Genomic DNA, 15,085 nt, shown 5'->3' on the forward strand with positions numbered 1-15,085 from the left:
TCCTCCTCCCTGGAAACCACTTCTTCAGTTAGAGCAATTCACACAGCCAGTGCACCTCACCAGTGCGAGTAGCTTCTGGCATGGGCTCATTCCATCTCTATCTGCTGCCATCACTGCAGACACTTTCTGATTTTTAACTAAGGAGATTAATTTACCCTAATTAATTTATCCTGATTTGGCTATTCCACTTAGTCTCACTTGCAAAGCACCCACAGTTTGATGTTCCACTCACTTCAGCTGTAGAATCATTTTTCAGCTGTTTGTCATCACAAAAACACCATTTTACACAAACGCTATCTGTGGGTCTCACTCAGTTTGCACTCAATACCCAAAGGCATACAGGACACTTTTTGGAACCAGCTTCCCATTTCTACGATCTTTTTGTCAACTGACCGTGGACATCACTGGGAAGAAATAATGTCATCACATGGAAGTGATGAGAAAAAAACAACAAAAAACAACACTTGGGAAAGAATAAATTAAATTTAACTAAGGATATCAGGATCAGGATTTGTGTAGAAAGAAACAGGCTTCCAATAAGAATGTAAATAATTTTATAGCAAGGGGTTTTTGCTTTGATTTTTCATGCTAGTGGTAGAAAAAGGATGTTTCTGTCAAGATCTCTTCTGCTTTGAACCTTTAGAAGATTTTTCAGGACTCTCTCTCAGCAGATCCATGCTGTCAGACCGGTGCCACTGGAAACAATCATTATGGATACCTCATATTCCTATAGCACATTCCCAATGTTTTGAGATGCCACAGGTGATGTCATCCCACAGGCATGAATTCGTACCAAGCTTAAGGTTTACTCCTTCTTGTGGAAGAGGCTTGGTGAGGTCTCATTGCTGGGCTCAGGCATGACTTGAATCTTTTGGTTTTTGAGGGCGGCTTCCCTCATCTTATAATACATGAACTCATTCTGCTGGAACATGCGCAGCTCCATCTCCGTCTGGACACGCATGACCTGAGGGGCACGGAATCACAGAATTATTGAGGCTGGAAAAGACCTCTGAGATCATCAAGTCCAACCTATGACCCAACACCACCACATTGGCCAGACCAGGGCACTAAGTGCCACATCCAGCCTCTCCTTAAACCCCTCCAGGGATGGTGACTCCACCACTTCCCTGGGCAGTGCATCCAAACAACAGGTTACAAAACCTATGACACAGGAGATCTTGAAACAAGTGAATAACACACTGCCTGGAAAGGGGGATTGTCCTTCACAGATGTCCTAGGCCATGTAATGACTGATGTACCTTACTCTACGTGTCCCACCAGCAGGACTAACACCGGACACAGATATCCAGTTACTTTCTCAAACCTGATTGCCTGTGTCATGTGAAGTTGAAGAAGGCATCAGCCCTTCCTTCATCCAGCTCTCCTACAGGCTGCTGAGAAGCTTCATGCTCCCAAGCCTGGTGCAGGATCTAGAGGCGATGCTGTGCAGAGCCAGGGAGCGAGTGTGCTTCCCATCCACACCCTGGGCCTGACCCGTGGTGTGACCCATCACCAGGGTGGGGGTCACCTCACGTGGGAGGAGGAAGGGAAGGAGGAGAGGGATGCTCAGCCCGTCTCAACCACATGACAGCTGCACCACCTGCATCCCAGGATTCATCACAAGCGGAGTCATTCCTAGTGCTGCACTATAGCAAAGGCTCAGAATAGATTTCAGGAAATCTTACATCTGTCTGTGAGTTCATTCAGCCCTAAGTTTAGGAGGACAGAGAAAAGCCTGTCCCATATATTCAATATTTTTCTCCTACAGTAAGTGGAAAGGCAAATACAGAAATGGAGGTGTTGGAGTCTCACTCTCTGCTACACATAGGGAAACAGCCAACAAACAGGTTGGCTTTAGGTGCTAGATACTCATTTTTCTGATGACAAAAAATTGCACTAATAAAGGTTACAGTTCTTCTATAACAGTGACTAAGACATCAGTAAAGGATTTCATTTGGTATCCTGTAACTGTGTAATTTTTTTGGCTAGTAAAGAAGAATGCTGTAAAGCCAACAGTCACACCAGGTGAGTTAAAGGCTAAAGAAGTGACAGATCCCCAGCTGCAGTTGTAAGTAGTTCATGAGAGCTGAGCAGATGCAGTTCCCTGGGATCTGCAGCTCTTGACCTTAAGCTGGGAAATACACTTATCAGTCAGTTAAGGAAAAAATACATTGGAGCTTAGAAGGACTGGGGAGTGATAAATAAAGAAGAATGGACACTGATAAAGAAAATCTATTCATAAAGTAGGAACATCCACCATACGAAATTCGATATAGGTGAATTGTAATGCCATCCATCCGAGAGCAGCAAAATCTGGCTGTTTGAAGAATGGGAGGATCTGTCCTTGGGCACAGCAGTTTCAAAGAAGATTCAGGGACTCAGATGTCCTTTTGAATGCATGTCTCAGTGCAGGATAAAAACTTTTTCAGGGATGAAATTTTCCCATAGGAAGGGACATTTCCCAACAGACTGTATCATCATCTAGAGAAAACCACAGCACTAGGGAGAAGCAGTCAGGACTTGACACATCTCTCAGCTCTTATGGACAGGTTGTTTCTACAGCTTGAATGTAATTTTGCCCAGACAGACAGCACAGACAACATGGGAGATGATGCCTACCTCCAGGTCTTTGGTAATTGGGTGGGAAGGTCCATGGGTTATCAGGAGAATGGCATAAGCTTTACAGATCAAGCCGTGTCCTGCTTCAATGAGACCAGCGTGCCAGTGAGTCACTCCTGCCCGCATCACGGCCATCCCTAGCTGTGCATTGTTGGGATGGTATATTTTCCTGGAGAAAAAATTAAGCAATTTTAGTTCAGGAAAGATCGAGGTTCCAAATGTTTATCAGTGATGTGATGTTTGCCAAAAAGCACAATGTTTACTCAAGCAAAGAGCCTATCGCATTCGCTACCACCGAAATGTGCAGCCCTGCTTAGCAAGAGACTGGCAGGAGTTACACGAGGACACAAACTAAATGAGAACATGGATTGTTGCGAAAGAGGATCAACAACCTGTGAACAGGCAAAGTTGGACACCTGGGTTGGAGAACCCCAAGCTCTGTCATTCCACATCATGTCGACACAAACAAAACCCAGATCCGATCCTACAGCCCAGATGGCACGACCTTAACTTCAGACGCTTAAGGCAGTGCCTAAAGTGAGAAGGCAACAATGACCAGCTTCTCATTCAAAGTGAGAGGAGGAACAGGTGGTTCCAGAAACTCCAGAAATGTTCATCTCAGCTCCTGGAGATGCATCCCTGTTTCTGCAGACTGTCAGATCACTTCCCTACAGTTAATACCCGAAGTGGGAAAAATGAAACCTGGCCTCTACACTCAAATTTAGAAGCTGAGACAGAGTTAGAAGCTCCTTGGACTTACCTGAAAACCTGCCTTCAAGGGCTTATTTGGCATACTGAATTGGAAGATCTTAAAGCAAGGAAGGAAATTACTGCAGTCCTCACTCTGAATTGAAAAACTGAGGAATGGTGGGGGGGGGAAGAAATTTCCTCTGTGTCGTTCAATCAGCTCAGTACCAGGGCTGGGACATGAAGTGTCCTGTCAGGCCTGCAAGCCAGGGAGGTGACTCTGTCACCCCACTGAAAAAGAACTAAATGTCACAGGCCTTTCTGGGTAGAACCAACCAAAAAGAGAAGTAATGGATATAAGATGCTCTCAGAAGGTGAATGAGATGACAAAAAGGGCTTTTCTTTCTTCTTATGGTTTGCATTACATTTCTTTTTAAATTTTTTGCTCTTCAATACTCATCAGTCCTGTGGTAAACCCTCAGTAATAATACAGTACATCATTTTTACTGTGAGGTTTGCCCTGGATCTATGTGAGCTAAGCCTGAATTTCTTTATTCTCATTAACCTTTTACCACAGGACTTGTGTACACTCATTAGTCAAGATCACAATCCACGTACTGTTCAAGAGCGAAGGGCTATCTTGAGTGACAGCCATTTGACATGGTTTCTCTTTTTTCGGTCACTTCTCTTCCCTGTAGGCTGTAGAGGAATAGACCACCTCCTGCAGTGACAGCCTCTCCTCTGTCCTGCACCCAGGCTCTGCGTCTTGCTACCAGGGCAGCCCTGAGATGCTTCTGAGGCAGAACAAAAAGGCTACTGGAAGATGTATCTAAACCATTTGCCACTTACAGTTTAGCAAATTGAGGTTCTTGGGAGCTCTTGTGCATTTAAGAAGGGGTCTCCCTCTCTCTGCACTTAAGAAGATGTCCTTCTCTGTCTGCATTCAGGAAGGGGTCACAATCTGAACACCAGCACTGATGCCCTGGTGGAAGCAGACTAAGAAAATTATTCCTATAACATGTTGCCTAACATTGCATAACCACAGGCAGCTGCCAAAAGTAAGGCACAGACATACAGGTAGCCATCCACCATCCTCTTGGCGTAGTCAGCTGCTTCCTCAAACATCTGGAGGTAGGAGAGCACCTCGGAGGCAATGCTGAGGATTCTCAGGAGGTAAATGTTTGTGTCCCCCAGCACAGGCTCTTGTTTCTTCAGGCACTCACGGCAGAGCTTCACAACCTGCACCCAAAGAAAACAGGGAGAGGAAGGGCAAGTCAGAGCACCTTTGGCCCCAAAGCTTTCACACCAAAGCCCTGTGGGTTGCATGGTCTATGCCAGTCATAGAGGCCATGTCAGCCTCCATGAAGGTTGGGGAAGATAGGATATCCTTCAACTTGTCAAGAAATACCAGCCTAGCAAAATGATTGTTGCTCAGAACTTTCTATTCCAGCGTTACGTTCATAAAACTGGTGAGGAAGAAGTGATGTCCAGTGTTCAGGAGAAGAAAGACGCCAGGAGCTTGGGGCTTGTCAGACACCAAGTGCCTACAGAACTCTCATACCCTAGTTCCTTCCACCCAACCTCCTACAAGAACTTGGTGTAATGAATGCTCTAAATGACTTCATGGGCCTGGAGACATGGAGCTGCACTGTCTCATGCCTGTCTGCCCAGCTGTGTCACATCTGCACCCAGCCATGACTCAAAGTCCAGATTTCTGTTCTGAGGAGCTTCAGCCTTCCTTCAAAGTAAGTTCAAACCCAGAGCCCATTGCTCAACCTGGAGTTTTTTCCTGAAGCTGTTACACTCCAAAGAGAACAATTAAATGTTTCCTGGGCCAGCAAAAGAAAAGAGGGAGAAAGGAAGAAGTAACTTGAGCTTTCTCACCCTTTGCCTTTGTCCCACCCTTGCTCCAGGTGGGGTCTCCCACACCACACACTCATGATCAGCACCTGACAAATGAACAACCTGTAGGAGCCAGGAGGTGAAAAAGAGATGAACACAGTCAAACATAGCCCACAGTTCCAGGTGGTAAGCCTCCTGACTGTCAGGTCCATCTCTCAAACTCACTGTCCTTCTTTTTATGAGGTACCTGGCAGAGCTGACTTATCACACTTGCTCTGTAACTCATATTTTTCACCCAGGAACCCCTTGGTTCAAGACCTGTGTGAATGGGAGATGTTGGAAGTCATCTGAATCTCCTTGTATCACCACTACAAAAGAAATCAGACATGGTCATTCTTTATGCAGGGCAGAAATCAGTGTCAGCTTTTACAATTTGAGATTAATGTTACAGCAATGGGGATTTGTTTCTTCCTTAAATTACTGACGCAGAAAGGGGCAAGACCTGTTTTTCCTGGCAGTGTGTATACAGCAAGAGAATGAAAGTACCAGGACTCACTTCGTGGTAAAGTCCCTCCATACGAGCCTTGTTGATCTTCTCCAGTGTGTCCTTGGAGAACTGGGTGACTTCCTTCACTGTCTCTGCAGAGGGCTGGGGACAATGTTAGGGAAAAATGTTAGGGAAAATCAGTGAGGAAAATGCCCTGCCTGACACATGCCAAAATATCAGTTGGTTAGAGCATGGTGTTGACAACACCAAGGCCGCGGGTTTGATCCCCGCTTGGTCCTCATATGTTGCCTGATCTAGTTGAGAGGTGTCCCTGCCCAGGATAGGGAGGTTGGATTAAATGATCTCTAAGGTCCCTTCCAGCCTAGGCCATTCTATGATTCTATGATTGTGGTTGAAGAGGTGCTTGTTCTGTAGTGTGGTAACTCAAATAAGCTCCACAGAATGTTTTCCACCACCTCCCTACCACTGGCTATATATCCCAGTGTGCCACCCTGCAACTGGGAGGTCTCACGAGACACCAAAGAGAGTGTGAAAGCCACCTGTTGGTGTGTATCAGGGGCTCCTAGTGTAGCTCCTTAATAGAAAGGAGCCTCTTAAATGAGAGATGGGTGAAATAAGGATAGGAAAGATGACTAAAGTTTACTCACTATAAGAAATGCTGTCATTTGGTCTAAACAACCATAAGATGGTTGACCTCAGATTTCAGCTACATCCAGAGAGTGAAATGTGTTTTCCCACACACCTCGAAGAAGTTTGGGTTTCCCCATGTATTTGAAGACAGGAAAAACACTAACCAGCTCATAATCAGCTGCCTCCTCTTCCTTCACTTAATTCTGAAATATTACATTAAGCTATCCAGCACCATTATGCATCTTCCACTTTTCAAATTTGCAGTTGAAAGTTACTCTAGCTATCATGACCTTCCTTTTCAGGGAAAATCTGAAATCAGTCCACAATCGTGTGACTCCAGGAGCTTGCAGGAAGAGCCTGGGCTGGAGATATGCAATAGAACCAGAGCACATCTGTGTGCCCAGCAGCCAGTAAGGACCTCTGAGTGTGGATCAAAAGCAGAGACCCAAAGTTGCAAGGAGGGACGCAAAGATATGGAGTCAGGACCACAGGACTGTCCCATTGTCTTTTTCCTGCATCTGGACAATCAGATTTTTGAGGAATCTGTGAAATTTAGCTAGTTGGAAAAAGCTCTTAACAGTTTAGTATGGAAGGAAAACCAGTAGCTTTCCAGAGCCATACACTCTTCATCTATTTATGGATACATATGTATGTTACAATTTATTACTCTATTATTAGACTGAAGCTATTGTGCCTAATCAGATTTTGGCAGCTGTTCGAGCAGCACACAGGGTGTCCTAGCGTGCAGAGAACATTAAAAGGCAACGTTAACGTCAGTGCTATGCTGAGTAAAGACTCCTAGAATAGATATTTTAAATAGCACTTTCATTGTGGCTTTGTCTAATAAAAATCCTCTCTTGCATTTACTAGATGCCAAAGTCTGTTGCCATTATAAACAATGGGAACTTTGCTACTATTTGGAAGGGTTGAAGGACTGGAGGTCAGAGCGGCTGTTGAGGATGTTAAGCTGTCAATCTTATATATATTCATAGTGCTTTTTCCACGCAGCTGTGAGCTTTCCAGCTCTCAGGAGAGTAAGCCTGAATTCAGAAAATGCGATACAGCCAGCAGTGAGCAGATGTGTTCTGTGGGTGAGGTCAGTCTGGATACCTATTGTCTGTGGAAGGAGCGTATTTTTAAAATCTGAGATCAGGCACCTTGCATAGCTACAGGCTTTTTCTATACAAGCACCTCAGACTGTGGAGGACATCTACCCAAAAGTGCCATGGCTTCTGGCAGAGCACCTGTAACGCTCACGAAAAGGGGATGGTGCATCTTACTGTTCAGTCACGGCTTGACAGCAGGTTATACTCTGCAGTATCCAGCCTTTCCTGACTGTCACCTATGTGAAAGAAGAGGCATAGGACTGAGTTTAACTTTCTGGTAACTACTGAGCTGGAAGCTGAGAAGTTTGTACCACTTCCCAGGAAGGTGCAGCTCGCTGGGCCTCTCCTGGTGGCAGTCCTGGTCTGAGGTCACGGTTCCTCATCCCATGGTGTTTGGTCCTGTCCCACACCAGCTCCTGAACTGTTCTGTTTGATTCGTTATGTCACTGCTCAATAGTGCAGATCAATGGCTTGATAATATATTAAATTGCCCTGCCTTGCTTTGCCCTGCCACACTTTGAAAGACTAGAAACCCCATAAGCTAACACTGCTGCAGAGGACAACAAACATAAGCAATTGCTTCCTTGGGCAACAGAACCAAAAAGAGACTCTCAGAGCCACCAACATGCTCATGAACTGGAGCTGCTGGTGAAGCAACACACCCCACTGCTGACAGCGAGACATAGCCTTGCACCCTTTCACTTGGTGACTCGTGAGACCTCCAAGAAAAACACAGATAACTTAAAAAGGAACAGTCAAACATGTTAACTCTTCGCTGTTGGTCTGCCCACAGCAACCATGCACAAATGTCAAGTGATGGGACAAACTCTCTGCGACAGACCTTTGCAAGGGGGGACTGGAAGTTCAGGCTTCCCATTTTGGAGCCAGCGTGAGGGTACACGTTTTACAAACCATACAGCTACAGCTTCAGCAGCACTGGCTAGTCCTGCCACCATGAATTACAGCAAGACATTTTCCTTTTTGTTGTCCAAAGCCTTGATTCCCTTCCAGTTCCTCAAAAAAACTCCACAATCTAAAGGCCAGCATTTTTCTCATCTTTAGATCTAATTTTCCAGTATTTTAGCATTCTGTTCATTTAGGTTAGAGTTAAAGGCAACTTTTGTGGGCTTTTTAAAATTAAAAACTGCACTTATGTTGCGTAACAATTAAACTGGTCTTAGTTGGTGAGCTTGAATTGGCGTTGTCCTCAGTCAAGGTTCCGTTCTTTTCTCAGTTTTTGCATCGGCACTAGATCCGTGCTTCTGCAGATCTGACTGCTCTTGTTGAGTGCATCCCCAGACTGAGGAACCATGGTGACAGATAAAGCTACCCTTGGGTTTGGACACAACACGACAAACCATACCTTGCTTTCTCCCTCCTTCACTGCCAGCATCAGGTCATCCTTGATCTGCTTCTTGCAGTGCTCGCAGGTGCAGTCGAAGTAATACTGCTTCTTCAGCTGCTTCCGCCGCTCCTCGCTCACGTTGAGGAAATCCACATAGGAAACAGTCAGCTCGTCTCCTGGAGAAATCTTGCTCAGTGCCCGCAGCTCGATCCTGGGTGTAAAGGAGACAAGATGGGGACTTGGAGAAGTAGCAGAAGCAAAGGTGAAACCATCAGGGACAGATCTGTTGACCTGTCCCTGCCTTGCAGAGGTCAGTGCTTGCCCTAAGGTACCGCTTTAGCTCCTCAGGGACGCGATGCAGACATGGGCAGCAGTCCAGTTAACTGAATGGAGAGTAAAAACATGGTCACACTCGTTTCTCCTGCCCCTCTCCATTTCTCTTGCAGGGACAGGTAAGGGTCTAAGCTATAAATACATTATGGTTCCATTACTTTATCCAGATGGGGCCTGAACCTAGACATAAACTTGTATTATGTTACAGGAGATCTCGCCTTAAGAAAACTCCAAGATTAGAAATATCCAACGAGCCTTGCGGAATGCTGAGTTTGGACTTTGGGTCTTTTATTAAGGACCACTTTTGCATACTACCCACACATCCCTGGCTAGACTGCCAGATGCCAAGTCATGCTGATTTTGGTACCGTTTTCACTCTGAAAAGTTAAGACACATTCCCTCTGTGTGCTGGATAAGAGATGCCCTCACCTAGTTCACGTATCTCTAAAGAGAGGCTTAGCAATAATTCTCTGGAAATAGCCAATTTTTCATACAGCCCATTTGATCTGATATTGCTAATATTAAACACCAGGAAACAATCAGCCTCTGTTATTAAACCAAAATCCACAGTATGTCCTTAGTGACAGGCTTTTGGAAAGCCAGATCTTTGCACCTGCCTTTCTCTCACGTCTTTCCCCACAAAAAGTCTTAAATAATGTGGACACTCAGAACTATTCCCTTGGTGTTTCACTCTACACACTAAATCTCCCAGTTACTCTGGGCCATCTCTCGGTTGTAGGGGCTGGACAGACACAACTGGTTGAAGAATTTGTCCAGAACAGGATAAAGTTTCATCAAACACCAATTGCAAGGTGGTGCTTCTCTGTCCACCTATTCCCCCATCTACTTGTAACTCTACCCACGGTGAGAAATAACTCACTGCCCTTGAGACCAGTGACCCTGGGCTCTCCGCTCAGACCAGTTAGTTGGTTAAATACATTTTTGGAGGCAGGCATACCTTCTGGTAATCAAAATGAAGCCGTTCCCATGGTCCGAGCTCCCACCCTACCACCACACTACTGCATTGTAACATCAGTTGTGGGACTCCCTCACCATGAGCAGTGCGCCTTGGCTGTTCTCCCGTTGAGCTCAACAGCGTGTTTGATGTACACATCTGCTACAAGATGGACCTGGGGGGGACCTGCTGGCTCCCACTTGAACACGAGTGGCTTTAGATGGCACCCAGCAAAGGTCTCACCAAAGACACAGGTCACATAGAACCCAACGACCTCACCAGGTGCATAAAAAAAAAAAAAAAAGTCTTCTGGGGAAGACATAACTTCTGTGTGATCAATGCCAAGTTGCTTTGAGCAACCTCATCTAGTGTAGGGTGTCCCTGCCCATGACAGGGAGGTTGGAACTTGATCATCTTTAAGGTCCCTTCCCACCCAAGCCATTCTATGATGCTCTGATTCTGTGATTCTATACTTCTGCAAAAGGATTGTAATTCCCGTTACAAACTCTCAGCACCACGGGCATTGCTCTGAGCCTTCCAGTTGTGCTAAAGCTGCTGTGAGAACTAGTCTTCAATGCTGGTCTTGACCTTCTCGGTGTTAGAGCATATCAACAGCAATTTCATATAAAATTTTCCACTAAACACGCCATCATCACGAAGGGCAGCTACTAGTTATGTCAGAGAAAGGTGCAACCAGCTACTCCAGGAGAAAGTGCATTAAAAAAGAGCAATTCCCATCAGAAAGGTTTACACATATAAACATTCCAGTTCACACTTAAAGAGATCTTGGTTAAAGTGAGTCATGCAACCAGAGAAGCAAAATCAAGCCTGTGACTTTTATGATGCCCCTGATAGCCTAAGCACTGCAGGTATATTTTAAGAAGCCATTCCCTGTATGGAGGGGATTGATAGCATTTGGGATAAGTCTGGAAACACACGGCGTATTTTAAATGCTGTAGTTAAAGAGACACTGTCAGCCGAGAGCACCCCACCAAGCTTGTCCCGTGCTCTTTCCCCAGTGTCTGCCCCAAGCACCAAGGACCTTGAAAGACGCACACACAGGCACAGCCAGGGCCCAATAGCTCAAAACTCAGATTGCTCCCATATAGCAACTTGAAATGGAAGTGAAACTCATTTGCCCCTTCTTATGGTCCTATCTATAAGGCACCAAGTAAGACTCAATGGTGAAGAAGAGCACTTCAAAAGTATCTCACGTTTTATTTGAGGAAATTGTGTGTTTGCTTGAAATTAAAGACAACAGCATCCTTTCAACAGGACTGACTATAATGTAGCAAGAGCAGTGAGCTAAGTAGAGAAGGGTTTTTTTCCCCATATATTTTGGCGATTTCTTTATCTTGGATCAGGTAACAGTGGCATCATTAAAAGGTAAAACATTAATCAGGTATTACAATAAAAAAGGATGAAACCCACATCTCAGGCACTGCTACTGTAGGCAACGCATTCAACGGGCACTGTTTGTTGCAGAAGAAACAGGGACTATTTAGTATGTCAGTAATGCAGTCATTTCTCATCTCCTAACACGCAAGGTTTGATTTTGGGCTGTGCAAGATTAGCAAGACCTTGTTCTGACTTTCATGCTCTTGTCATAGTCAGGGGAGGAGAAATGAGAGGGGAAATACTGACAGGGAGGAAGCCGGGGGAGAGAGTGGGAAGGCAGAGAGTCAGTCATAGTATTACCACCACCGTTTTAATTTACTACAAAATATAGAGTTAAGTGAGGTTTGGGTTTAGTGGGGCTTTAGACAGCAGAGGGAGTAGAAGTTCAGAAAATGGGGAAAGTAAAATTTTCTGCAAACGGAGGGAGCCCCTCAGGCTGTTTGCAGGTTTTCCATTCAACACGGGGCATGAGGGGTACAGGGTAAGGGGGGAGGATGATGCTTTCATGACCAACCCACCTCATCTGTGTGTGGAACATTGACCTTACAGCCTCATGACTGAAAGACAAAACAAACATCTGCAGTTTACACAGGTACAAGCACAACACAAAAAAATGGGTATATGGTGTAGGGCATTGGGATATCATCTTGACAGAAGACAAGTTCCCTGCACCTGACTCATGTTTCACTGCATGAGAGCTTCACTTTTGCTACACAGCTGCCATAACAGAACTGCCCATCACTGGGCCATGGAGGATTTGGTGGAGAATTGTTCCGGCACTGTGATTTTAGGAATGGTCTTGGCCAGGGTGTGTGCAAAACCCATTTCTGATGTTTGGAAGGTACAAGGGGCTAGTTCTCCTGCACAGAAACGTCTCTGCTGACATCAGCAGTTGTGCTCTCTGCGACACAGCTTAAAATGGAAAACAGACTGGGATATCAGCAACAAGCACTGTGTGATGAGTTTGGTGAGTCCTAAAGGCCCGTATTGCACCTTGAGCACTGACAGAGAGAGCTCAGTTCCCACAACAGTGTCTTATCATCAGGTTTCCACAAAAAGGCAAGAAACCTTCATAATTCACCTCGCTGTCACTCAGACGGCCAATTTTAAAGTCAGTAAAACAATACATGTAGGATCTTTGGCAGGCTGCCAGGCAAACAAAATGCCATTCCTCTCCTTACTGCCCAGAAACTCAGACTTGAGGGTTGCTGTCACTGCTAGTTACCTCCTTCAATTCCCAGGCTGGTTGGAGAGGCTCTCCATCATTCCACTGATCCAGGGCAATTGGACCTGATCCAAGGCAATTGGATATCAGAGCACAGACTCCAACCTGACTTTGGATCAGACCCTGTTTCCCACCAGGGTAATTATCCTAATCCAGTTTTGTTTTCTCTTTGCTCATTTACCAGCTGCTTGATAAATGCTGCTGTAATTTTATCAGGTAAAACCAGCAGTGAAAAACAGATGCACAAGCAATGTGTTAGTCAAAGAAGAGGAGGCTGGGGAGGTTAACTCATAGCACTGAAGTGTGGTGAACACGGGAATTTGTAAAATCTTAGCAGGAAATCTGGATGAAATTATGTGCCTGTGCAGTTCTTGGCAAGCAGTTTCCCATGGTTATTGTCTTGAACAGGGTACAACTTGCTGGATCAGCAGCAGTTTATACCTGTTATGGCCTGGAGGCTGGGAAGAGCAAAGCATCCCTCCCTTCCGCCGTCCCGAGCACTGACAGCAGCAGCCTCCGCTCTGCTCCACTCCATTTCCCATTTCATCTCTTTCCATCTCACATGTCCCTCAGAAGTTTCCTTACACGACTTGGGTGGGAATGGGGAATGCTCAGCAGCTTCGGGCATCCTGCACTCGCACGTGACTCAGTTTGCAGATAACAGTCAAAACTGTCATTAAGATCCCATCGCTAAAGAGTTAATCAGTGATTACTAAAGGTGGTAACACTCCCACAAAGATGAGGGTTGTGTTAGGAATGATTATAAACACACCAGCTGATAGTGATATGTAGCTGACTGCAAACTTTGGGTACAAGAAACTCTTGGACTGTGGACTCAGTATAATCTTTAATAATTTATTAACTGTAACTGTTCCTTAATTATTTATAAATAAGGCCTCAAAATAAGGGGTGATCTAGGCAGCTACTTAGTACTTTATCTACCTATTTTGAGCCTTGTTTCAAAACTCACTGAAAACAAGGTAAAATTCTGCTGGTTCACTGTATTTGGGATCAAATCTTGTCTATTTGTTTACTGTGTCAGAAAATAATTTTTAAAATAACAATAATGAATTTAGAAAGAAAATCCAGATTATTTTTTTTTTCTGAGCTAGTGAAGGAAACAAGAATTAATAGATTTTCTAGGGCAGGGATCTGACACCATGGTGTTAGCAGAGTCTGCTGAGTTGTCCATTAGGATGCATCCCTGCCATGCCTGAGGAAAGAAATCCACTTACTTGCCGTTGTTGAAGATGACAGTACAGTTGGGCCAGCAGTCGTGGTTGGCCTGGCAGAGGTTGGGGAAGATTCCCACACCAACAGCCTGCAGTCCTCTTTGGTCACTGAGGGTGAAGCCGTTGCAGTTGATCTAGTCCCAAAACATAGGCATGAAGGAACATTAAAAGGAGAAAAAAGCCAAACTCAGCTACATTCAGGATTTCTCAATTCCCGCCTCCAAACTGATGCTCCCACATCCCACCTCCAAACTTTAAGGAGAAAGGAGTGCCTACGGGATCTTTGAAGAAGGAGAGTTTAGCCAGGATAAAGCATCAGGGGAGAAGTAATGCAGGAGTCATGCAGATGGACCAACTCAGAGCAGAGCTGAGTAAATGCTGCGGAATATTTGCTGTTAATGCTCCATTGGGACATCTAAGATAAATTTGGGTTGACTATGAATTGGTTTACTTATATTTGCTTCCTGCAAATAATTCAGAAGATGGTCACAGGAAAATGAATTTGAGACAATTTAAGCAAAACATCGGCAGAAAGCAAAGTTCACGCTTATTGCAATAGGTACCAGTTAGAAATTAACCTCGAGAGCTGTGTTCAACCTGGTCACATTTGCTGGTTGGCCCACAGAGCTTACGAAAATCAATTGCTATTATTTGTCAGGAGTCCCAGACAATTTTCAGAACAACTACTTCTGCATGACATCTTTCCCAAGAATGAATTGTTATACTTTTCTATACAGTACATTATTATCACATACAAGTGGAAGAGTTTTTAATCGCAAATATAAACAAAGGAAGCATTTGCAAAGAGAAAATGATGACAGGACGTACTAAAGGAAATAATTAACTCAGCCACTAATTATTTTACTATCTTAATAGTTTTATTTCCTTTCTTAACTGAATCTGTACTTTATCTGTTCTTCCTTACTTCTGCATGTGCAAACTATGCTGGTCACCAGCACATAGGTCTCCCTGCACCCAGTGAACTGATTTTTCTTTGCAGGGTGGGTACCGAAGGATGCTCTGTCCTCTCTGTGTCCCAGGGCTGGCAAAGACAACTCCTCTGCCACAGCAGCCACGGGCAGAGCATGCGAGCAGAGGGTGCATCTTGTCTCAGCTCACCCTGGCCCCTTGGGCAGGGTTTCTAGCTGAGCGGTTAGGGCAGCCCAGGGTGCTCCGACTCATACTGGGGCTGGAGGCAGAGCAGC

The 15,085-nt window shown here is 45.0% G+C and overlaps 1 protein-coding gene across 1 annotated transcript; it reads right to left on the reverse strand.

Moving 5' to 3' along the window:
• Positions 1–505: 505 nt before the first annotated feature.
• SMYD1 (SET and MYND domain containing 1) lies at positions 506–14,014 on the reverse strand (the record flags this gene model as incomplete). The annotated part of the gene is made up of 7 exons (XM_009872814.1): positions 506–964; positions 2,620–2,788; positions 4,382–4,545; positions 5,705–5,797; positions 8,756–8,948; positions 11,942–11,980; positions 13,884–14,014. Coding segments are annotated over 7 exons (948 nt in total), but the record flags the coding sequence as incomplete, so codon positions are not given.
• Positions 14,015–15,085: the final 1,071 nt, after the last annotated feature.

The sequence above is a fragment of the Apaloderma vittatum genome, unplaced genomic scaffold, assembly GCF_000703405.1.
Source record: "Apaloderma vittatum isolate BGI_N311 unplaced genomic scaffold, ASM70340v1 scaffold13777, whole genome shotgun sequence".
In the NCBI taxonomy this organism is placed as follows: Eukaryota; Metazoa; Chordata; class Aves; order Trogoniformes; family Trogonidae; genus Apaloderma; species Apaloderma vittatum.